The sequence below is a fragment of the Folsomia candida genome, unplaced genomic scaffold (assembly GCF_002217175.1).
Source record: "Folsomia candida strain VU population unplaced genomic scaffold, ASM221717v1 Fcan01_Sc006, whole genome shotgun sequence".
Classification (NCBI taxonomy): Eukaryota; Metazoa; Arthropoda; class Collembola; order Entomobryomorpha; family Isotomidae; genus Folsomia; species Folsomia candida.
Window position 1 is genome coordinate 10,285,304 of NW_019091198.1, and position 26,015 is coordinate 10,311,318.

At 40.7% G+C, this 26,015-nt stretch overlaps 2 protein-coding genes and 1 long non-coding RNA gene across 6 annotated transcripts; 1 reads left to right on the top strand and 2 right to left on the bottom strand.

Annotated features, from left to right (window-relative positions):
* Nucleotides 1-402: 402 nt before the first annotated feature.
* LOC110850772 (LIM/homeobox protein Lhx5) lies at nucleotides 403-10,357 on the bottom strand. Of its 3 annotated transcripts, none has more exons than XM_022098330.2 (11): nucleotides 9,215-10,357; nucleotides 8,947-9,064; nucleotides 3,999-4,198; nucleotides 2,869-2,979; nucleotides 2,657-2,760; nucleotides 2,367-2,426; nucleotides 2,237-2,285; nucleotides 2,045-2,154; nucleotides 1,644-1,932; nucleotides 1,413-1,548; nucleotides 403-1,185 (listed from the first exon to the last, which is right to left on the bottom strand). In XM_022098330.2, the coding sequence occupies exons 1-11, from the start codon at nucleotides 9,267-9,269 to the stop codon at nucleotides 1,098-1,100; spliced, it is 1,320 nt and encodes a 439-aa protein (XP_021954022.1). In that variant the 5' UTR covers nucleotides 9,270-10,357; the 3' UTR covers nucleotides 403-1,097. The 3 variants fall into 3 exon arrangements, with proteins under 3 accessions (XP_021954022.1, XP_021954021.1, XP_021954020.1); XM_022098329.2 differs by having other exon boundaries at nucleotides 1,665-1,932; nucleotides 2,869-3,003; nucleotides 9,215-10,356; XM_022098328.2 differs by having other exon boundaries at nucleotides 2,869-3,003; nucleotides 9,215-10,356.
* A 150-nt stretch (nucleotides 10,358-10,507) lies between these two features.
* Nucleotides 10,508-12,285, top strand: LOC118436031. Its single transcript, XR_004835141.1, has 2 exons — nucleotides 10,508-11,241; nucleotides 11,312-12,285. It is a non-coding gene; the product is annotated as an uncharacterized LOC118436031 (long non-coding RNA).
* Nucleotides 12,286-16,833: 4,548 nt separating this feature from the next.
* LOC110850826 lies at nucleotides 16,834-25,914 on the bottom strand. Of its 2 annotated transcripts, XM_022098404.2 has the most exons (12): nucleotides 25,524-25,914; nucleotides 25,130-25,314; nucleotides 21,220-25,060; nucleotides 20,086-20,133; nucleotides 19,693-19,801; nucleotides 19,307-19,598; nucleotides 19,067-19,213; nucleotides 18,799-18,983; nucleotides 17,922-18,703; nucleotides 17,524-17,802; nucleotides 17,228-17,450; nucleotides 16,834-17,154 (listed from the first exon to the last, which is right to left on the bottom strand). In XM_022098404.2, the coding sequence occupies exons 1-12, from the start codon at nucleotides 25,641-25,643 to the stop codon at nucleotides 17,081-17,083; spliced, it is 6,285 nt and encodes a 2,094-aa protein (XP_021954096.1). In that variant the 5' UTR covers nucleotides 25,644-25,914; the 3' UTR covers nucleotides 16,834-17,080. The 2 variants fall into 2 exon arrangements, with proteins under 2 accessions (XP_021954096.1, XP_021954097.1); XM_022098405.2 differs by lacking the exon at nucleotides 20,086-20,133.
* Nucleotides 25,915-26,015: the final 101 nt, after the last annotated feature.

The window sequence follows — 26,015 nt, forward strand, 5'->3', positions numbered from 1 at the left end:
ATGTATTTGTATCTTACGTAGCAGACAATGCGTCGGTCGGTGGTGGGTTGCTGGAGGAGGTTGTTGGAGCGACAGGTTTGTGTTTGTTGAAGACTTTTTGTCCCGCGGAGGAAAGGTCGAGTCCATGTCGATCTTAGAATGTGACAGGGCGAAGACCCCGACTTTTGTCGATGGTGTCAAGTGACATGAATACATGAAATGAATGACACGTTACACACAGAGAAAGTGACAAGGAGGACTTGAGCCGCCCATCCGTTATGCTTCATGTATTATGTGTAAGATTATGCAATATGCATGACCATAACATTATTAGGTGGATATGAACATATCAATGTTTTGTATGCATGTAGGACTGTTTGATAAGGAGAAGGGAAATAAAAGTATGTGTACATACGAATCATAAACATTTCTTGTATTGTTACCGATTATCCGGCAAAGTCTTTTATTTTTTCCATATCATTCTCAAAAGGGTTCACAAAGAAGTCACATCGAGCACAATCACCATTTAGAAAAACCCAAAGACTTCGTTGATGTACAAAAAAGAGATGCATTTGGTTGTAGTTGGTTGGTGGGTTATTTATGTTGTTCTTTCTCTCTCTCTCCCTTCCCCCCTTCTCTCTCCTCGTACAGGTTGTGATGCATTTCTTCGGCGGAGAGGCTACTTACGAGTCACCTTGCTTTCTCCAGCGGCAGAAGAAGAACTTTTTATTGTGGGCAGCAATGATGATCCACAAAGTGAATAAGACCAGCGTTTGGCAGGGATTCGAAGAGTCGACCTGTGTGACGACACCAGTGGGACAGTGGCCTTATCAGGGTCATTATTTTCATTGGCATCATCCGGGCTGTCTTGAGTGTGTAGCGAGTGGGTGAGTGAGTGAATCTGTACGTTGCAATATTAGCGTGGCGATGATGATGATTTTAAAAACTTTGGTGTTTCGTAACAGGAGAAGAGAGCACATTATTTTGGTGACACAAACACACTTTTCCTTTATATCTGTACATGTGCAAGTAGTAGTTTTTCGTAATAATCTGTTCTTACTTCACTACAACCATATAAATTAAGGTCACAAAACTAATCTTCATTCATACACTGGACGCTAAAACAGATCTGATGATGACTCTGGCCAAGCTGTGGGACACACGCCCATTTTCAGCTTACCTGGCGGCATATAGTCTGGACTTGACCTGCAAATTGGGAAGAATTTAGGTTTATATATACAAGCACAATGAAATTTTTCATACGGCAAACAAGGATTTCAATGAAAAGATAAGACAAAAAAAGAAGAAAAACGTTATGGAGTATGATGGTCAAGGGAAAGTGGTTACGATTCAGTTGGATAATTTAATTATGATAAAAATGGTAAAATGCAGGAGTAATGTGAGTTTAAAAAAAATAACAATGGATTACTCACCTAGGTTGGTTCATAAGTTCCTGGCTCATAAATCCGCCAGGGGGACCGCCAGAGTTTGGGGGGCCCTGTCCATCCGGTGGGGGCAAGGGCCCACCCCCACCAAACTCTCCGATGGGTTGATCCAGTGGACCGGGGACTGTAAAGTGAGAAAAGGAACCCATTTTTACTACACCTGCACTTTTGTGTCGTCTCATTGTGGATGTAAGAGAAGAAAAAAAGTCTGGCACTCACTATAATGGAAAGCTGACTTACCGCCCCCAGGAGGAAAGTGGGGTTGCTGGCCAGGGAAAAATTCGTGGAAACCTTGCCCAGGTCCTCCACCTCCAGGCCCGTAAGGGAAATCTGAGAACTTGGCGTCGGGGAAATAAGGAAAAGGTGGGTTTGGACCGTCATCCATACTGGAGCTGATATTCATGGGAAAGCCACGCATTTTTCGGGATGAGCCAAAAAACGGTCCTCGCCCCATCGATGTCAATTGCTTTAGTCTTCTTTCCTTGCTTCTTTTATTTTGGAACCACACCTATCATGAAACCATCCTCACTTTTAATACACGTTGGACATCACTCATGACATGAAAGGCCTGGTTGATGCAAATCAGTGCATACGTAAATTTGAACTAGATCAATGTCTACCTGGATAACTCGCATGGGGAGAGAAGTTTCTTTGGCCAGTTGTTCTCGGATATGTCTGGTGGGCTTTGGGGTTTGAGAGAATGCTGTTTTGAGTATTTCCAGCTGTTTGGCTGTTAAAATACAGAAACGATTAAATCAACCATCGAAATGCTAGAGATCAGTTCAAGGGGCTAATAAATATGTCCCTCAAACCTTTGATCGTGGTACGAGGGCCTCGTCTTTTCGATCCCACCGATGAATCCTGTAAAAAAACGGTAGGTCATTACCCCTCCGAATTTCTTTTGTTTCTCGCATCATCCATAATTTTTAAAGTCCGACTAACCTCCGGAGACTTGTTCTCCGCGCCTGGATCCCTCGATTCGCCATCTGCGTCCATCGAACCCTACGCACGTAAAAGACCTTGGATGCTTTACTTTGCCAACCATAATATCACCATCTAAATGATCCATGTGCCTTGCTTTACTGCCCATATGCTCTCTCATCATCATCAAACTATGCACACGGCGTTAGACACAGATGACCCCTCGTAAATAAGAGAGAGTGAGATTTTTGAGCTAGTTTAGCAGCAGCAGCACAGCCCGTGGTTGTGCTGAGACAATGATCAATGCGTACCTCAGACTCGTTTCCATTGTCTTTTTCAGGATTGCTATTGTCACCCGAGGATGTGATTGGGGTTCGCACGTCGGTATCACCCACGAGGGTGCCACCCTTGGTCGCTGGTGAAAATAAGAAAATGATTAGCCGACACATACATAAATATTTTCACTCATTTCCACTCATACTCTTTCCTGGAATGATTAATAAGTAGGAAAAGAACTACTTACGAGTGACCATCCCAGGCAGCGAGGTGCTTCCAGGACTCAGACTGGAATGGTGGTGGTGGTGACCGAGTCGACAGTCTTCCGCGTTCAAGCTGATGTCGTCATCGTCGTCATCTTCATCATTGGAGAAAAGGGATTCTATACAATTAAATGTGTCCGTACCGTTTATTATGAGAAGAAAGAAAGAGGAAAAAACTAGTTTGGACCAATTTCTTTCTCCTCTTTGTCAAATTATTGTGACGATCCGTTCCTTATTACTATTTTACTGTGTGCTTTATTGGCACTCGGCGTCATCGTATTGAACGATTTCCTACTTAATTTTCCTATTTAATTTCATCCTGTGCATAGTAAATCGTGCATGCATGCAACGAGTGAGACGGTATACACATGTTATTACTATTATCTATTTCCAGCACTAAACTGACTTTACTGCAACTAGCTGGTCCTGCCTGCCTCTCTGCATATGTCCTTTTGACGACAGAAAATTACAACACTTGCAGCTTTGCGTTCCCATTTATCCGCCTTCCTTCTTATCCTCTGCGGGCCAGACAAGGATTTAGCAAAGTCAGAGTTTTAGTTTGCATTTAATCCGATTTTGTGGCATTCTCTCCCTACTTCATCTCTATCTGATGATGAGATTGATACAGTTGCCATTCGAGAATCAGACAGGGCACGCATGGGAGAAAGCGAATTCAACTGTCTGACTCCTTTATCCTCTCCAAAACAAGCCATAGGCCGCCATACGTATGCACATATAGTTCCATTCCATCATTTTTATTATGTTTTGCTCCTCCAGCCCATTTTAATCCCATTTTCCTCACATTCAAACCAACGACGACGACGGATTCTCCACTCCAAACACTGATCTCCTCATTTTGATACTTGGTTTGGTATTATTATTGCTACTACCCTGCCACTCTGATATTCCTCGTCGAATAAACCAACCGAACAGAGAGAGAGCTTTATTAAATCCATCGCTTTGCCGTCTCTTTTTCCATTTCACTTCACTTTTCTCTTATCTAATTCTGCCTGCACCACTTCAAACTCTTGACACTGCTCCGAAAGAGACACTTCTTTTTGACTAATTTTTTCAAAGAGAAAATTCTAGTAAAAATTGAATTTGCTTGTCTTACCTTGCTTTGCCTGGATGTAGTCGTCTTTGCAGATAAACTTTGAGTCATCGAGGACGTAGAGTTCCTCCCCCGTTGACATTTCTCTCCGGCACATCGTGCATGTGAAACAATTTATATGATAAATCTTATCACGAGCCTTGCGAACCATGTCGTGCGGTGAGATGCCTTGAGAACAACCCGAACATTTGGTGCCATACCGTCTGCAAAGAATTTGGAAAAAAAAATTAATTTTTTAACAGTCGTATTATTAAAGTTGTTGTCATAAAAGCATGTAAATAAATACGTAGGTACAATTATACGATCAATAAATGACACTCTTTTTCCATATAAAATTATTATTACCACTTATACTACGACTGCATAATTACATCCACTCCAGTCGTGTCACAAAAAAAGGTGCATAAAAGTCCGGAATATGTCCATAATAAATAATGTGCACTGCATTTTTATCGGAATTCCACTGGCCACGGACACCCAGCCCATAACTCTTTTTGTTTATTGCAATCAGTAAAATTTTCGCAGACATCTATTTATCGTCAATCTTACTCTTTTCCTTATTGACATTTTGCATATTATATGTCTGCAATTAACTCCGGTCGTCTCAAATGCACCAGCAGAGCAACGTATCGATTTTTCATCCGAGATGCTGCTGGGTAATAATAATAGCCATAAGAAGAACTAGTAAAGCTTATTCGGCTCAGGAGCAGATACGGTTTTGCTATTAGATCAGGGTTACGAATTACTTCTCAGCCTGCGCATTGTGGTCGGCCTACGATAAGCATATTATTATTATTACTACCACTATAAACGTGGATGATATGATACATAAGCTGCTGCTACTGGTCTCATCTCATCGCTTGTCCAGTGAGTCGGCGGAACAACTAAATTAGGAATTAATTACTAGACTGCTCGTCGAGTAAAATAATATTTATTTATAATTATCCTTTCACCTAGTCAATTATGGAGAGGAGGCGGATGTTGATGAGACAGATCCAGACCAGTCCTTACTTAAAGGGCAAGGTTTACGAGGAAGAAAGTTGAGACGAAGATATCGCAGGAGCAGAACATAATAATAACAATGTTATTGTTGTTCTTGCGCCTTGAGCCCTATTTCCAACTTGTGCTGATCAGGATGTAATGTGAAATTATTAAGACAAATTACTGGGAGGAGGAGGAGGAGGTCGAGAGGAAAGGAAAGTAGGAGGAATGAACGGGTGGGAGAATTTTATGTAAACGGCCGACACTCAATAATAATCTATCCATCCTACATGACTGACTACATGAATTGTGTGTACAACAATGTATACTGATAAATTGTGTAGAGTCCTCGAGCAAAAAGTGAATGAGTGGGCAGCAGCAGAATTGTTCCTTCATAATTTGTCAGTAGAGAAATAAAGTCACGTTTTGTATAGAAAATAAAAATTCGGGATTTCAAATTATAACCTTCCGAAGGAAAACCTTAAGTTTTAAATGAGGGGTTGATACCAGAAATTACACCCCAGTAATTGCACGTTGTGTACACATGTACACTTATCTTAACCGGATTTTGTAAACAGTGTGTATTATTATAGGTATACACGGTCCGTGGAGTGTAGGCAGAGGCAGGCATGGAATGAAACACATCGTACGTAAGTACGAAGGTTATTGGAAGATTTGGAGATGAAATAAGAACAATATAAGAATAATAAAGGCACTCAGACTGCACGTATGTAGGTAAAATTTAAGTGTTGTGTATTAAGTAGTTTGTTGTGGCCAAGTTAACTGCCCAGGCGAGCCCCACGTTGTTGCAAACGAAATTACATACACACAACACACCAGTTTCAAAACAGTGGTCGTCGTCTACAGTACATACGATTGCCAAGTTCCCATTATGCTATTATTATTATGCTTTGATCGTAATGGAAATTAAACAACACTTATCTCCTCCCATCGCCACCATAGTCCACTCGAAAACGACGTACGTACACATTTTCTCAACTGCGATGCCCTGATAAGTAGAAAAGTCAAGACGCCGAGAGAAGAAAAGCAATTGTATCAAAGCTCACGTTCAATTTAGTGTAACCTGCTTTGCATTTTGATATCCACCTCCAAAAAGTGTACCAGTCTTCGTGGCTGGCTTCTGTCCTGTGAGAATTGAAAATTGCAACCCGAGTCTCACGTCTTTGCCACTGCACTGTCTGCATGCCTGCCTCCTCGTAAGTAAGTAAAAGTCGTGGTCGTGGTTCAACAAATCCTGCCTAATTGGCAATGCTCAACACCATCAGGAGTCAAAAGTCGAGTCAGGGGAAGCACTTCCAATTTAGTAAATTTCGACGGAATTAGACTCAATTTCAGTTATCTACTACGCCTTCGTCGAGCAACAGGACGACGACGATTAGTAAAGTGTCTGCAAGGACGAACTTTTCGAACCGTGAGGACAATCATCATCTAAAAAAATGTTAATGCAACGATTCGCTACTAATTTAAGAAAAAAAAAGTTCCAAGAATCAAGTTCCATCATCCGAGTCGTCTCCAATCACGACTTACGTACATACATACTTGTTCTTACATATGTATGTACCTGGCTACATCACTTATTGGCATTTTTTTAGCACATCCTCCTGATCCTTTGCCAACTAGTACTAACTCAGTAATAAGTGTGCAATTGCTTGCGGTAGTGTGTGCAAAGGAAGATGCCACAGGGTCTAAAAATTCAGTGCTTGCTTGGTTGCCTTCTTGACGTGTGTATGTACATTTGTATCGTTATTTATGATTTGGGTGCACAATTTCTTTACCTTCTTCCGCCCTCAACACGGCGATTATACAACCAACCAGCAACCTGTTCAATTTGTTGTTCACTCGACCGAAATTTGTCTGATTAATATGCACACCATCGTCCCGTAAATAAATAGAGTACCCAGTACACCAACTTACACCATGCAACGCAGAGTTTTCCCATTGTTTTGCCCAAATAATAAATAAATAGGTCTCTCCTCCTAAACGTGGTGTGAACCGTGTGGCGAAGAATAGAAAAAAATAAGTGAGGAAAAAAATCACGTCCACTTCTTTGGACGGATCGATTACTCCATCTCCTCCTCAGAGGAATGAGAATAAATGGTCATTGCAGAACAAGGTGTTCCGCCGTTGCGTAAGGAATTTCTAAAATTAAGTTGGCCAACAACGACGACGACGAGAGTTTATCCACTACATGCGAACGACGATCTTTGGATAAAGCTTTTAAGGTGATGATGATGATGATGATGTCGATGACGAATAAATAAGTGAAGGGACAATCAATATCTAATAATGTGGAGATTGCATTAAATGTATTTATGCGAGTAGATACAACTCGAGGAGACTATAATTATGTGTAGTTTTTCTCTCTCTACTGCTGGGTGGGATAAAATGTAAATAAAAAAAGTTGTACTTTGATTGTCACTCTTGTAGGACTGTATCACATTGAAGTAGTAATGCTTAAAAATAACTTGTAAAAACAAAACAAATGTGTCGAGATAGGCCGCAACCAGCCAAAATAAAATTGGCACGATTGTTCATGACGTAATACGCAGGCAGAATCAGCTTAATACGATCCATCCATCCATCCATGCCAACCGGACAAAGTCAATTCGTGACATTTCTGCCCAATGGGCTAATCAGTCCCATCGAAATGAATACTGAATCTGATGCAACTTACTGCGGACAAAGATAAGTAAATACAGAACATGCATGCATTTCCAACAACAATGTCACCGAATCATCAGCCAGCAAACCATGCCATTTTGTATGAAATAAAAAAAGCACACGACAACGCAACTTTTTAAAAGATAATAGCTCCATTTTACACCAAAAGTGAATATGTATGTACGGATCCACAATCCATGTATGTGATAACAATAAGCGATGTTTTTCCTGCCTGGATGAACACCACTAACATTTAAGTATTTGAGAGCTGGTCCAGCACAATGACCTGCTCATCAACGGCTAGTTTAGTCTAAGGGGTTTCCAATTAGAGGATTCATTTCAAAGTGGAAAAGTCATTTGTTATTTCCAGAATAATGACACTTAACATTATTTTTGTCTTGGTAAACTGTTCTGACAGACAATGGAACAACACAACAACACGTCTTCGTTCCTACCCTGCTTCTCTCAACAATGGGAACCTTAGTGTGAACAAGGTAATGCATAATGAGTCGGCGGCGGCGGCATGTCATGTAACCTACGTAGAAGACCAGTTAAGGAAGAAACTTCTTCTCAAAGTAGGTAAAAGTCATGGGTTCCTTAAATTTGAACATTGCACTTTGAAAGGATGAGATGTAAGTGAAGGATGAATGGCTTATTATGCAGATTGGTCGGTCTAGTTTTGCGCTATGATCAGGACGACGACGACGAAGAAGTGCATTGTTGTCTGCACATAGAAAACGAGATTATTGGCCCTCAAGGACCCTCTGACACGCTCCAGCACAACATAATTAGCTCCCTCCCTCCCAGTTCCGTCTCACTTCACACTCATTCAGAGACAGACACAATGAACCGTTGTTAACGAAACGACTAACTAAATACGTAAATGCGTTACCACATATCAACCGCAACAAGGATGATTGTGCGTAAAGACGCACAATTGTCGAGAGAAAAAAGAACAAGAGAAGTTTTCTCTTCAGTTTCGATAACAAGAAAAAAACGGGAGTTTTGTACAACTCAACGTGAGACAGTGATGAGTAGGTTGCATCGTGTGAGGGGCACAAGTGAGACGACATGCGACTAATATGCTCCACTTTTCAGTCAACGAGATAATTATATAATTCGACTAGTAAATCATTCTAAGTCCGGGTGAAAATCATAATTGTATTTCTACCCGTATTTTAAACCAATATATGATAACAGCTCATTTTCTACTTATTACTTAGCTAGGTATTCATTAAAATTTTGGGTGCAAAAGAGTCAAAATTTGCGTGAAAAGTGTGGGGCTCACCTGAAGAAGTCGTTTTTGCAAAAGAGCTTATTTTCCCGTGAGAAGCAGCGGTCAGAGAGGAGGGTGCGGCAGTCGAAACAGCGAACGCAGTCCGAATGCCACGACCGCTCCAACACGGCTGTCAAAATAACAACAAAATATTATTATTAGTCGATTTTCATACATTTAAATACATCCAAGTTTTTAGCGGACAGCGACAAATTTTTGTGTAAACTTCCAAAATTAGTGACCACAATTCTACTTTAACTCAAACCTAAATTGACCTTACCCACAATATAGCGGTCCAGTATGGCTTTGTCGCACGCAGTACACGACACGATCATTCTGCCCCCAATCTTGCCCACCTTCCGAGTCACGCCAATGATGATGCCAACCACCAAATATTTGCACTCGTGAGAGAACTATGTATGTGTATACGTTGGGACCAAATAATTGATACCAAAAGTGTCAACTATCCGCATACATATATTATTCCGCTTAGTAGACACAAAGTCTCAACAGTTTGTCAACAACAACTTTGCTCTCCGTGTTTACCGTGTATTCCTGGTGGCAAGAAAGTAATTAGCTCCTCTTCACTTATTTATCTTATTTGTCGTCGTCCCACTATTGTTATTTACCAATGCACCAACCCCCTTTAAAAAATGTTTGAATAAATATCGTGTACATTATTATTTATTCTCTTCTCGCAGCAGTATTGCCTTGTCAGAGTCTGTGCACCAAATGTGTGACACAGACAGGAGAGCAGCAGCAGCAGTGATACAGTTTTGGTGAGGTGTGTCGAGACTGAGATATCGGAGAGGAGAGTAAATATACGAGCATCGCTTGGCTTATCTTGAGCACTTGGTGTCACTGGTCAATTGCTGCGACAAAAGAGTTGACATGTCGGGAGCTGTTGAGAGAGACAAGCGGATAATATTATTGACGTTTATCACCCTGACGGACACACTCCGACCGACGGACCAACCACCACTACTACTTGTACTACTCCAATCCAGTGATATCGAAATGCAGTCAAAGGCTTATCTCCGTGAAACAACCTCGTCTCCTCCGTATGCATTCCACCACAACGACCATGCTGTTCATGTCCCGATAATAACAACACCAAGAGATATCGTCACACCTAAAACCTCACTAACCACCAATAATTCCGAGGATGATGACGATAATTATCTGTTAGGATGACCACGCGAAGATGATCATCACACTTTTGCCACACGCTACTCGGCGTCGATACTCTTATAGATACTCGAGAGCTGCTAAAAAAGTGTCGCGTGGACAGCTCGAACCGGAAGGAGGACGGTGAGTGAGTGAGTGAATACGTGAGTGAGCGACGGTGTTTCAAGTGTCGTCGTCCAAGGGGCAACCCTGGTGGTACTTTTTTGAGCAGAACGTGTTCACAGTGCGGCTGCTGCTGCGTCGTCGAGAGGAATGAGAGAATAGTTGCGAAGCGAAGGACTCAAAGCGAGGGTTTCTCGTGATGATCTCCAATCCATGCGCTTGTGGGAGCCAATGGGTTGCGCCTTAACAACCTCCGCCCATCCGCACTCCCACTGGCTCGCTCGTCCCCAACCCTGCTAACAAAACCGGCTTCTAACAACGTCCGTCTTCAGACTACTGCACGTCTTTCGTCGTCTTTGGAGTTTGGAGATGCACCACGCTCTCTCCGGGAAAAAACCTCTTGCACCCAAATGGTCAAGAAATTCATGGGAATTTACAGATATTTTTTCGCCCAAAATTTATTTCCGTGGGTGGGAGACAAAGCCTTTCAAATGATCACTTTGCATATTCGTGACATGCAAAGGAATAACTTGACGACATATTTTTTTCAAAGATGGAAAAAATTTAAAACTGTTTCACGTCACGCAACTTTTTATTCGTTTGGATTGATTGGCATTTCAGCATTTTTTTTCCACCTGCAACGCAATTACACAAATTTTTAAGCCTTCTTAACCATCATTATGTTACACGCACGTCTAAAACTGCACCTATCTCACTCAAGAAGATGAACATGTAAAAATTCAGAAAAATAAAATACGCCATGCTTACTGTGGACGAAAATAATTCGAGTGTGACGATGGGTGTGGTGTGGTCATGCTATCTCATTTCCAGGCTACCTCCCAATTCCATGATATTTCATCACGTCTCAAATTACCAGTTTTCCATTACGATACAATTATAGTGATGGCCATTTTTATATAACTAACATAATAATGGAAACGCACAATTATACTTTTCAAGAAAACTTATAAAATATATAACGAAGTGAGATTCATTATGGAGCGTTGGTTGCATAAGGTGCTGTCAACTAATATTCGTTTCGTGTTGCAAAGTAATAATGTTTCTTGTTTGGATTTTGTGTATAAAGGTCTCATCAAGAAATATTTCTCCCAAATCCACTCTGACCAACATTGTGCCAATCATGCACGTAAACCCTTTTTCTTTCTTACCATAACTTTGTATGTACATGTATAACAATAATCAGTTTGTAGACACTTACCACTTTGGTGTGCTTATGTACGAACATTTGTAGAATTGGCTTATTTAAAATGAGCATTTTTCCATTTCCTTTCGTCCAGCAGAAGCAGCAGCAGGTTGTTGGGCTGATGGAAAGCATCCCTCGGCTCCAATTTGGCTCTCTTGTTCGAGATGGGAATTGAAATTTATTTTTAATGTTTCGAGAGGGGCTGTCCATCACGCGGAAAGCTCTAATTATCTGGGCATGGCTTATAATCGAATTTTTAAAATACTTTGTTCTCTCTTTAACCGTTTAGCTGCCCATTTTTGTCTCACTTTTTGGTTAAAAATAGGAAAAAGTCGGTAAAAATCAGCCCATTCAACTTCACCCATGAAATTTAATGAACAATGGATACCCTGAGAAAAATGGGTGGACAAATGATGGACGGAAATGTATCCTTTTGACGCGTGTCAATTTCTTGACCAAACCACAATAGCAAAAGGATATACATAAGTTTAGAATGACAGATAACTGTTGAAACAATCCAATAATTTGACTTTGTCACATTTCACTCTAATTTGTAAATATGGTCAGGCAATCCATCCCTTAAAAGTTATCAGATAAGCTCCACAAATTAATTTTTTACCATAAACATTTGCAAAAAATCGCAATCACAATCTACAGTAGTTTTTTTCTATTTTTAAATTTAAATTTGGATGCCGAATTTTAAATCAAAATTATCTACCATACAGTGCTTACGCATGCACTTTGCAAGTGTTTTCATATGACATACTTGTTAATTTATTCTAAACTATACATTCTACACATGCATTAATTTCTATAGCCAAAGACCCATAATAAATACATATCAACATTGAGACAAATATGAATAATAATAATAATAATACCTCGCTTGTTCATCATGATCCGATCTCACCATAATCTTTTCTCCAACCAAGATGACAACGTTTTTGTGTCACGAACCATCTTTCCGACCATGTTTGCTTTGTTTGGATGAAGCTTCTGTTTTATTATTTTCATGTCCACTTCTTCTGCCATCCATATAAATGAATTGCTCTGAAGGTGGTCTCCTACACACGGATAGGATTCCCATTTCCACTCCATTCCACTACGGGGGGATCAACAGCGTAAATAACAGATTTGCCCAACAAGCTGCAGAGAAAAGATCAAAGTTATGTATGCATTCTTGTTTGGATCAAAGTCTGCAAAGAAAGATTGAAAATTTACGAGAGAAAGAATCAAGATTCGCCACTCGACGTCCTGCTGCGACACTCAAAAACCGGGATCAACAGCTACAAGCAATTATTTGTTGCAATCTTTGATTTTGTAGTGTATCCTGGGAAGATGAGATTCAATTTTGACAGCAGGTATACAGCATGGTTGATGGACATTTCCTACAAGTGCATACAGCAGTAGGGGGAAGGATCAGCAGGGTATGAAAACCTATGTAAATCTGACGATGGCATGCAAATAACGAGGAAAACATTGGAAAAATCAAAGTCTGACGACAAAAATGGGAGACAAACTGAACACTGATTTATTCATAATGGGTCCACACACACATGCACAACCTGTCTTGAGCTAGCTCAAACGGGTGAGACCCCCATCCAGAAACTGGACCATCTTGTTTTAAGGTTTTGAAAATAAAAATAAAAATATCCGAGCCAAAATAATATTAAAAAGTTTAATCTGAATTCAGTTTTCGACTTGGCAGGGGTGGAAAGGGATGCAAGAAGCTGTAGGCGTGAATATTCGTGAGTAGGCGTCATTCTGTGTATTACGAGGCTACTGAATTCGACAACCCGTAATTATTGGTGGTGTTGTATGTATTGTCGTATTCTCAGTCATGCATTGTTCCCTTCTTTTTTTTACGTGTGCATATGTGGAGTGGATGGAAAAGTAAGTACAATACAATGCACGACCTGCTTCAGTAGAGGTGCATTTGCCACTTAACTCTTTATCAAAATTAGAAATTATTGCACCACGAAATCGTCCACCTCCATCCCTGTCTATCCGACTTTCTCATGACTTTACTTCAACTTCTCTCTTGATTTATTCTGATAAGATTCACCTTCTTTAAATTCATTACTCACCCCGTCCCACCCAACGAACGCAGTCGTCTTCTGCTCAAATGCAATGTGCTGGATATGTGGATGGTGGTATTAAAAAACGACTATTTCTTATACTCCTTCTCGGGGTGTGATTCGAAAACAAGAACCTTTTTGTTCATGAGATTTCCACAACTGGAATCTCACGTCCTATAAAATATTCCCATTACACATGTAAACCTAAAAACTCTTCAGAAACAACAAAAGAAAAGTAGTTGTGTGGTTTAGGTGTGTGCGGATAAAAGTTTTTTTTTTCTAAGGGGAAGACATGCTTCTTTTTTCTTGCCAACTAAATCATCCACAGATGAGAAATTTCTCTCTCTCTCTCTCTCTGAATAAGTACGTTTCACTTGATTCATCCTCAAGTTGGACGGGTTTTAACGAGTGACTGACAACTTGTATAACCACGATTCTCTCTCTGTCCAATGAGTTATGAAGTCTTTGTTCTGGCTGTCAACGCAAGGAAATGATAATAATATCCATGAAAGTGGGATTTTACGGAGACCTCTCGTATGGCATTTTACACCTAATTCTGCTCCAATTACGACACATACAGAAATTAATGAGAGGAGGAACAGGGTATCAACGCCTCAAATATATAACGTGCTAATTAGGTGAAGTTGTCATTTGTAAAACTTTTTCCGAAACACATTACTTACCGCGATGGGCACCAATTTAGGCACAGAAGCTTGATGACAAGAGTGACGACTGGGAGGAGGAGAAGGCGAAAAAAATCCGTAAGGAGAGAAGTTGAGAATTTAAGAACCCAGAGACAAATGCGTGGTGAAATTAGTGAAAAATGATCACTGGGAAGATTGCCAGCCGGAAAAGTGGAAGTTGAGAATCTCCAAGAAGAATTCTAAATACCTTCGTACGAGAGAGATATCATGAATCCATATGCATACCATGAACGACCATCTACCACAGATTGAGACAGTTCATCTCCTGCTTAAATTAGCAGGACGACTTTAAAGTTCATGGACCATTTGATTCTCTCCTTCTCTGTGGTTTATTAGGCTCGTCTTCTTCGTCACATATGGGTTTCACGATTTTCAGACTAATTGCTCATATCCTCGTGACAACTGCGAACAGCACAGGCCGTGACGATCCTCAATCTACACTTTCACGCCGTAATACGAAGAAGTATCTACTTTCTCCCAGCATTTTTTTCACGACATAGTTTTCCCAATCCTAAGTAACTGCTTATTAGGACTTTTAAACCTGGTTAAGTAAGAGGGGAGAACTACATCTTACGCATGTATTTAGCACGTAAATGTATGTACAATATGAGTAGAAGCGTGTCGTCAAGGGATGGGAGGAGAGGATGCATTTCATCTCAAAAAACATGTTCCTATCATGTGTTGAGAGAAATATTAACAACTTTACGAGGCACACATTCCGACGACGGGACAAATGGAGTGGATTCTGCTACTAATTAAGTGACAGCCTCCGCAGTTATGTTACGCGTCAGATTGCAACAAATTTCAACTTGATTTATGAGCTATTCAGACCGCTTCGTCAATTCCGAGTGATACTAATATCCATACTACACACATATGTACGTACATTTGTACCTACATAGTTCGTAGGACTCTGGTATGAATTTATGTAGTGTTATTATTATTCGTGGAAAAACTAGACCATGTGAAAAAGCTTGGTGGCATGGCTTTACCGTGCGTTTACATTTACTTACTCCGACAGCCAAAAGCTTTAGTGACGACGACGGAAACATCATCAACAATTTATGATGGAAACTGAGATCGTGAAAAAGATATTGTTCATTTCTACATATTCAAACCTTGGCGAAAAATACCGCTTTTTACATTTACTATCCCCGAAATCATCACAATCATACACAATTTATGGGCGAATGAGATATTCAGGCTGGAATTTCTTTACATGTGTATCCTCCTCTTATCTTACCATGTATGTTCAGTTGCCGCCGCAATAGTTTATTATCATGATGATACGATATGACAAGTTGTAAAAAAAATGTGCCTGTTTTTTTCAGAGTTTCAAATTTGTAAAAATTATTTGGAGCAAGTTGTTTAAGAGCTGGAATAAGTATGTAAATTATCGCTCCTTACGTAATCCCTTTGGACGCATAGATATGTATTTATGCGTTTTTCTTTACATCATGGTAGATCTCATTTTAAATGTGGAACCCCCACACCCACCAAACACCCGCACCGGAGGGAGGGCGACATTTACCACCTATCTAAAACATGGCCTGAAAAGAGAGAAGTAAAAAAACACCTCTTCTCTTGTCGCACAATAACGACATACACGATGATGCTGCTTGGTCTGGAACAAGATTTCCATGAAGTTTCCTGAAAAAATTGTGAGTTTGCTGTTCACAAGGAAAAGAAACAATGGGAGGAAAAAGACCCACCCTGATGATGCATGATGTAAGTCGTTGTTTGTTGGGAAATTTTTCTGGCCACAGTGGAGTGGTCACTCTCCTCATCACTGACTGACCTCTTTCTGCTGAATCATCTTATTGCATTTTATTCTCAAATTGTACCGGGGATCGGTTTTTGTTATACATTTTCACATTTTAATCTATTTTAATCCCTCGCTTCACTGACTTTGTACTTTCTTCTTTCTTTTACATACTTTGTCCGTCTCCAACTTTTATAATCAACCTTTTTTGTCGTCTCATCCAATCATAAAATATATAAAATTCCGTGAACATAATATTTTATTTTTACCCGATTTCGTTTTTCGTACTAATCTGAATCTGACCAAATAATAATTTGGTTTAAGTTAAATATTGACAATGTTGTTCAAACGTTGAAGTAATGGTAGGATTTCTGAGAAAAAAGTAACTTTTATATTTTCTTGTTAAAAAACCTAATTTTTAAAGCCCACGCTATGTGCATCTCATCATATGGATTATTCGGGGTAATTTTTCCTCATTAATTGGGAAAGTTTAATATGATTTTCAATACGATGTGATTAAAATGAGGAGATTGCAAATTTATTAAGTGTTACATCCAACGGATTGATGTGAACATGTGGATTAAGCAATTATTACCAAATGGTTCAAAATGATTTAAAATCGACAAAGTGATCACCAAATTAATATTAGTTCGCATGAAACAAATGCTTTTAAATGCATAATATGTTCTTAGATGAAATGCTTACAGAAAAGCCAGAAAATGCACAAATGTGCCATCTTTGAAACCCAAATCCCAACTGTAGCACAAAAACGGGTTTTTCATTGTTGCCTTACATGTGTTGTGCGTATGAATATGTATGAATTAAATGTGAGCAATCTTTGTCAGACTTAAAACACTTGAGTCATTTATATTAAGAGCAATATTTCATTTAATAAAATCCTGTGTATCTTAAAAACACATTACGAGTGTACAAAATATTGCTATCAAACCAACAATTAACGAGTTTCTATTATGCATGAAGGTAGCGATAGTATTTGATTACACAGTATAAAAATATTAAAGCATTGAAAAGTCTTAAATATATTGTAGTACTAATTAACATATGCGTTTGTTAAAATTTATGAAAGGCTGATGAGGGAGCTGCGTAACTACTGGTTTGGTTGACGCAACTGCACAGTTTGAGTGGCAATGCAGTACCAGATAAATTCTTCCGTATAAATGTCTAGAATAAGGAGAACAAAATGTGACCAAGTATTTCTCACAAGTAAAAATTAATTGTGATGGTGGAGACTTACTTATAACATGCGGTCGTCGAGCCGCTAGGAAGAAGTCCTGCATCAATGCATAGTCCTCGTGACTTGTGATAATAGCACTTCGCTTTGGAAATCGGGAAGAGTAATCTCTCATGTGACGAAGTGACTTTTGACTACGATCTACAGTTCCACCCGCAGATTCAATTATTCTTTCAACATCTCGCTTCAGCAGCCAAGGTCCCGGTGTGATGAAAAATGTTACACCCTGTAAAGTTCAGTATGACAAAGTTAATGTCAATGTTGCTATATATTTTTTAATTGATTAATTAACCACACACCTTAAACAAATACTGTCTCGCTGGCTTCGTCAGTACGTCAGCAATCGTTGTTTTGTATTGGGTTTCAAATTTAGTATGTGTAGTAATATAATCCATCTCGGGCACAAATTTTCCAGCCACCATGGACTCATAGATCCATCTAGTTGACACTATGAATTTGAATCGGCAAATGGCAAGGAACATCTTGGTTGTGATAAATTGATCTTTCAGGATTAGATGAGTAGCGTGAGTCCAATCTGAGGTTAAACTTCCTCCAAGTAATTCTATTTTCTCCTTTAACTGAACAAAAAAATAATAATGCTGTTAGAGTATGAGTAATTATTATACAAGTTCATAAATACATACTACAGATAATTGCACAAAAGAATAAAATACTTATTAATATCAACGTAATGTACCTTTTTCTTGAAGCAACGTGTAAAACCAGATGCCATGATTACTGGGGGCAATGATGACATTAGTGAGTATTGGAAAGGTGAAGCAGCTGTATTCTTGCTGCTAGGTTCCACCTTGTCTACAGACATTAAAGCCATTGACTCTTCTTTCTTTTCACTGCTGGTCGAATTATTGTCGGGTTTTTCGTTTTCCGTGAAAGGAGGTTGCGACGATGTGTTATCCGATACACCCATTTCCTCAATTTTTTCAGTTATCGCGTCAACTTTGGTTTCATCATTATTAACTTCGCCACCACTACCCGTGTACGGTACCAATTTCAGGTCATCTTCTGTGACACCTTCCTGTTTCTCTGGGTCTGATGGCTTTGTTTTCTCGAGATCCTTGACTGCTTCAACTTGGACATCCTTAATACTTTCAGAGCATACATCAGAGCGTGTTTCAGAGTTTTCAACAGTGCTCAATTCCATCGCAACGACTGCACTGGAAACAGGTGTTGGTGTCCCATCTTCAATTTTGGCAACAACAGCTTCGGGTAAAGTGTCAGGTTTATTTTCGACTTTCTCTTCATCACCGATGGATCGTGTCGGCGCAGCTGGTGACAGGGGCTCATTATCGATATCCAAAATATTTTCTTGTTGCACTGAAACCTCGCCATTGAAAACTGTGCCATTTTCCAATTTTAAGCGTTTGGCACCGAGACCATTGTCCAATTTATCTTCTGCAGCTCGTTTTCTAAAGTTTTCAACCGCCTCAACACTAACTCGAATAGGAATCTTCCAGCACGCTATATACATACATGAACAAATTATAAATCATTTAAAATGAGCCACTCTACCAAATCTATTGTTGGATTTTGTTCTGTTAAACCCATCCACTCACCCATCAATGGCGGAGCAAGTGCAAAGTCAAGGCGCAGAGGCTGATCAGGATTAAAACATTGATATTTGGGACTGTGTATCATTTGTAGAGCAGACGCGTGTCCCAAGAAAAGCTCAGCGATAAATTGTGTATTGACCACGGGAATTTTCCACTCGCGAGCTTTTTGATACTTTAATCCCTCCGGTCTAAAGGAAATACGTAGGCAAAACATTAATAAATTTATGAGCCATCAAATTATCCTACACACATCTATTTATGTATATCTTACTTGTTGCAAAGGAGAAAAGTGCTAAATTTGGAGAAGTATGAATTATATTTAGCACCCAGGAGCTTCATTACTGCTATTAATCTAGCTTTATCTTTCGGAAGGAAATTAGTCGTAGTAACAACTTGGTCGTTTAAAGGCAACGGTCGCCTGAAAATATTTTGATAATCGAATCATTAGTTAACAAACCTTGCCCAACACTACATACTAAACTATATAGACAACTATATACTCTTTCCATACCTAGGAAATAATGCAGGAAGGTGAAACGCTTGATAAGGGGGCACCATAATTTGCCTCTCAATCACATCATTCAACCAGAAGTTGGACACGATTCGCTTCCCCTCCCTGAGAACTTGAAGGTACTCTGGAAATCGTGAATGTTCCGCGACCACATGAGTGACGATGGAGGTGTAGTCCTTGACGATTTTTCCTCCGTACTTTATCACTGCCTCCTTCCAACCTGCGCCCGGCAGCTCTTCAAACTCCTCTGATGACCAAAATATGCAGCCCAAAAAGTATGCTGCAGGAGGGACTAAGAAAATAAATAAAAATCCAAAAAGTAATACTAGCATAGCCCCAAAAAATACTAAAATATTATGAACAGCTAAAATGGTATTAGGACTCACGTTTGACCTGAGGGTCATGTCCATTGTACTGAGGTCTCTGCGGAGGTGCTGGGAGTGTAGGGGACGACTGGGACGTGGTGGCTCGTGCAGCTCCAAAGCTATTCACCATCTATTTATTCATTATTGATTAATTAATTATCCATGAATCTGAAACTATTGCATTATAACTAATCTTAGTTTTTCCAACTAGTCTCTTATAATATAATTTAGCATTGAAATTCACCAAAGTTTAATCCCAATATTCAAGAGTTTCATTCATTCTAGTTTAAGCATGCTACACTTCTTAAGATTAACTATTATGCAATTTACTGTCAATGATATTGATAAATGTGAACTGTAATTATATGCTCTATTTACACTGAAAGTAAAGTTATACTCATGCTCCAACCTTACCTGAATCGGTGCTCCAGGCAGACACTCCTTAACGTTCCGATTAACCACCTGAATTGTTTTACATCCGTTAGTTAAGTTGACCAGGGTCCTTCGCTGTGCAAGGACAATGGACTGAGTTGTTGGCGGTGGTGGTGCAGAGTGTGGAAGGGATTGAGAGGTGACTGGTAGGGGAGGTGGAGGACACATCGCTTGTGTTGTCGTTGATGGCGCAGATGATGCAGATAATAATGCAGATGCGGAGGATGATGAAATGGGGGAAGTTGCATTACTCGACTCTGGCCCTGCATTCCCCTGAAGTCGATTGCTCAGCAAATTGGCCAAAGCCGTTTTTGTCTTGGAGTTTACCACCTGAACCTACCGTGGGTAAGAGATGGAGATATGCACCAATTGTGACCTTCTAATTTCTAACACAACCAAACTCAACAAAACTACGACTCACTCAAGATCAAGAAGAACGAAATAATAAGCTAACTGATTTTTAGATATGATTCAGCAATCCGCACGTCACACAAACTCAGAGAATAATAAACAGAGTCTATAATAATAATAAGATGAAATCAGTTTAAAAATCACTAACAAACTAATAAAAACCACACGATAAAAAATCACATGCAGCAGTGTGCCAGGCGAGGATGAGGCTTATCATTATTAGGTATTCAATTAATAGTACAATTCTAAATGCTGCGATAAAAGATAACTGAAATGTGACTAAAACTAATATTCATGTCATGCATCTGGTGCAGCACTAGGATTTGAATGCTTTCCCACACTGGATAACATTTATGCAATCCAGTGGATGCACTACAGACAGACAAATGACATGGATATTACTTACCAACGACAAAAACGTGTCAGTCAAAAAAGTAGTCGAAATAAAAATAATGAGTGGTATATAAAGAGAGAAAGAGAAAAAACTAAATAATCATTACTGCCTGTTCACATGCCCTAGAAAAAAATCTCTATTCCGGTGCACAACACAAGCGTTATTTGGACGGACGTAAAGGTAAAGTCACACGACAAGAAGGGTTAGAGAAGGAGGAGTCGAAGGGAGGGGGCGAGGTCAAAACACATCCAACAAACTCAGCATGCACAGAATAATTTTTCAACTGTAAAGCAAGGAATGGAAGGACTTACGTAGGATGGACCCCCAGGACTTTGTGGTGACTGTGACATGGGACGGACGTTCCAACTCTGAGGGGACGGACTGCCAGAAGAGTCCGTCGGAGTTCCTGGCACTCGAGGAGAAAACGGACTTTGGGAAGGACACGGGGTCGCGATTCTTTGCTGCGGTTGTGACCACTGATTGTTTTGCTGTTGTTGAACTACTTGCTGATGTTGTGGTAACATTGGGATTTTATTCTGAGTCTGCTGTTGTTGTTGGAGTTGTTGCATCCCTACTTGTTGCGGTCTTGCCTGTCCACCAGACTGGATCAAGACTTGATGAATGCGAACCTGACTTTGCTGTTGGGCTACTTGCGGAGTAAATATCTGCGTTCTAACGAGACCAGAGGGATTGGGACTTTGTTGGGGTGCACCTATCACTCCGTGACCTGGAAGCCGGTTGTGTACGGGGGCAGGAGTCAGGAATTTCTGCTGTTGTTGTTGGTTGTTGGGGGACATTTGTGAGTTGACCACCTTTTGTTGTTGTTGCTGTTGTTGCGAGACGATCAACTGTTGATGCTGGTGACTCTGAATGTTGACTACTCCTCCTTGATTTGGATGGGGGCTCATTATCGGGCTTTGTACTACTTTGTGACCATCTTGAGAATGTATAAGAATCTGTTGTTGTTGTTGCTGCTGTTGCCCCATGAGAGGTCCTTGATGAGGTGCTTGTTGCCCTGTTGGGGTAGTTGGACTAATAATTCCTCCTTGAGCTACCACAACAGGGTGATTTTGATGCATCTGTTGATTCTGTTGACCCATCAGTACGGGTTTGTCGCCAGGTTGTCCAACATTTTGAATAATGTGTTGTTGTTGCTGCTGCTGCTGTTGTAGTTGTTGTTGAGGATTACCCCCAGGTCCCTGCTGATTGGAAATTATTTGTGTTTGCTGCTGCTGCTGCAGTTGTGGGGTTTGCGACATGGGAAGCTGTCCTGGACCTGGAGGACCCCCCTGGGTCATGTGCTGTTGTCGCATCAACATATCACGCAAATGCTCTTCACGTTTCCTTTGAGATAACTTTTGCATTAATAATTGCCTCTGCGCTCCATCCATTCTGCTCCACTGGGCTCGAATTTGTGGGTCTGACTGGATATGCTGGAGAAGTTCCATTTGCTGTTGAGGAGTCCAAGTGAAGGTTTGTGGACGTGGCTGAAACTGAACCCTTTGTTGTTGTATTCCCCCTGGGATTTGCTGTTGCTGTTGTGGATGTAATTGTTGTTGCTGTTGTTGTTGTTGGCCATGTGGTAGCCCGCCTTGTTGTTGTTGTTGGCCATGTGGTAGCCCGCCTTGTTGTTGTTGTTGACCCTGTTGAAACTGTTGATGTGTTATGACGACACTGTAGTGTTGAGGGGGACCACCTTGTTGTTGCTGTTGAATCTGTTGTGGGGGTATCATTTGTCCCTGGGGATTCATGTGGGGTTGTTGTTGTTGTTGCTGTTGCTGCAACTGACCCTGTGGCAGTGGTCCCTGCTGCTGTCCTCCCGGTCCTTGTTGTTGCTGTTGTCCTGGCCCAAGGGGAGGTGACTGAAGTCTTATTTGTTGTTGTTGAAGTGGGTGAAACATTTGCATCTGTCCCTGTTGTGGTCCTTGCTGTTGTTGTCGATAGATTTGTTGTCCCATTACCATGGGTTGTGAGGTTTGAGGATTTTGGGTCTGAATGGTTTGAAACTGGCCACGATTTTGAATTTGACCCATCACAACTTGCGGCCTATTTCCACCAGGTTGTTGAGACTGTATAAATTGGAAATGGGTCTGCTGCTGATTTTGGGGTAGTTGTTGCTGCTGTGATTGTTGTGGAGATTGGAGAGATATTCGAACCTGCTGACCTTGTTGTTGTTGACCTTGCATTATGTGAGGGGGTCGTTGTTGTTGTTGCATTTGATTAAACTGTTGTTGTGGAATTTGAGGCTTGTTAGGTTGACATTGGAACTGCTGCTGCTGTTGTTGCATACCTTGAGACTGATATTGCATTTGCTGAAATTGATGCGGCGGCGGTCCTCCCTGCTGCTGCATTTGATGAGGGCCAACAGGACTCTGTTGTGGTCTTTGCTGCATCATTATTTGCTGTCCTTGTTGACCCTGTATCGTCTGCAATCCTTGCTGGTTTTGCATTATTTGTTGTTGACCTCCTTGCCCTTGGATCATTTGTGGGCCACCTGACGTTTGGATCATTTGTGGGCCACCGGGCGTTTGGATCATCTGATTTGGACCTTGAATTATTTGTTGTCCTCCAGGACTCTGAATCATCTGATTTTGGTTTTGCATAATCTGCTGACCTTGGATCATTTGTTGCCCGCCTGGACTTTGTATCATTTGCTGACCACCTGGACTTTGTATCATTTGCTGTCCCCCTGGACTTTGAATCATTTGTTGTCCGCCTGGACTTTGAATCATTTGCTGACCAACTGGACTTTGAATCATTTTCTGGCCACCAGGACTTTTAATAATCTGTTGCTGCTGTGCCATTTGTTGGTTGGTCATCATTGTTACTTGATTATGTCCTTGGTGAATTTGATGATTTGGTATTTGATTTTGTCCTGGAGATCCTTGCTGCATAACTATCTGACCAGCATTATTTTGGGGCTGGCCTTGAATCATCATTTGCTGTTGTCCAGTAGCTATTATCTGCCCGTGGTGCATTCCTTGAGGAGACGTAACCTGCATCGGGGATCCTGCCGGGTGCATAATATTGCCAGAGATTGACGATGGTGGATGAGATTGTTGACTCTGCAATTTTTGCATCACCGCTGACTGGCCTTGTTGAGGAGGAATTTGTTGTTGGTTGTTCTGATTAATTGTGTTTACGTTCATCTGTTGTAAAGGTGAAGTGATTTTTTGCATGGTGGATTGTTGACCAGGAGGGATCATGATCCCCGTCAAGGGCTGTTGAGGAGATTGTGGAGGGCCCATTGGTTGCGGTGTCATGGGTTGGCCCATGGGTTGACCTGGAATTTGAAACTGTTGCTTAATCTGTTGTTGCTGCTGCTGTGGTGAAGTTCCACCACCTTGCTGGTGAAGCATTTGATTTTGATTTCCTGGCGATGGTGGGGGATGAATTTGTCCTGTTGGACTTGAAACTCTGTGAAAATTATTACCCGGCACATTGGGATTGTGTAAGTTGTACTGAGAAGAATCTCCAACATGAAACTGCTGCTGCTGCTGGGATTGAATTTGTTGAGGCGTCTGAAATCTAATTCTTGGACCAGACTGGAGGTTAGGATTCCCCATCAAATTTACTTGAAGTGGTTGAGCTTGTGTTGTTAACTGATTTTGTAAAATTGTTGGCTGAGTAAGAACTCCACCCTGCGGTCGCATCATCGTATACTGATTGTATTGGGTGGTTGGCGTTGGTGTAGTAGTTGAAATAGGCACACCACCAGAAATTGTTGTCGGTGGTATTCTAGTTTCGAGAGGGACAGCGGTCGTCGTTGTGACAGCTTTAGGAACATTTTGAAGGGGTACTTTTGGTGCAAGAAGATGTGGCGGTACAGCTACTGAAGAATCGTGATTAATACTTTGTAATAACGTTGGATCAAAACGTGCTTCGTCGAGAAGAGTATTGCTATTAATACACTCAATAACCCAATCACTGCACACAATTTTTAACCCTTTGTCCAGTCCGAGTTGACGTTTGCTTCCCGAACAAGAATTTGTAATCACATGGGTGCACTTTGCAGTTAAATTTTTTCTAAACTCTCCCCCGTAGAATGAGAGTAGGGACCACAGTGTGCAGAGATCTTTGCCCCTTATTCCAGAAGCACAGGCAACAATGGAGGAGAATAATTTCTTGTGGTGACGTTCAAATCCATCAATTCTGCAAGTATACATTTACACCATAAAATAGTCATAAGCATGAGAAAGTATATTCCATCAACTAGCTTACGGAAGCTGCTTTCCGACTTGTGCGGACAAAATGACCCATTCCGGAGTGACGACGGGCAGTTCGAAAATGTCCTTGGCTTCATCAACCTTCATCTCATCAGCATCCGAGCCCGCCAGCATGTGGGTGGTAGCAACTCCGACATATGTCCGCTTTTTAGCACCGCCGCCCTCCAACAATGCGCTGACCTGAAGAAACGTATTATTAATAATTACGAATAACCGATTGCTCCATCAAAACTGGACGTGATACAATACAGCACTAATTAAGCCTGGCTTGTTCAGGCTTATCTATCATACATAACCACCGTACACATCATTTTAATCAAACATGCACAAATTTAAAATTAAGAATAAAGTTAAAATCACAATTTGTAATTCAAAGTGCAATTTCTCACCTTTCCATCCACATTTCCCGTGGTGCAAAACGCAACTTCAGAAAAGATTGGTGGGCCATTTGTCGAAACGATCAACGATTCGACATCAATGGGTAGATTTTTGCCAACTTTCGACACCATTTTCCTGACCTCTCTCTCCCTCCAGAACGGATTTCCACAAAGGAGTACACTCTCCAGAAACTGGAGTCTGCTCTGGACAGGAAAGCGACCTCAAAAGTTGAACATGACCTCACTTCATTTTGCACATGTATGTAGAACAATCCTTATCAAAGGCAAAAACAACAATTCAACCGTTTTAAAATCAAACTACAAAATCACAAAACAAAACAAATTACAAAAATTGTAGCTTCAAGATTTTCCGACCAAAAATTCAAGTCTTTCCTTGATGATGATCCAGCTCAGCTCTGGCTGCACAGGTGGCGGTGGCAGTGTTGGTGCTGCTTGCTGGTGTTTTCATAATTTCATGAAATTCTCAATTTTGGAAACACCAAT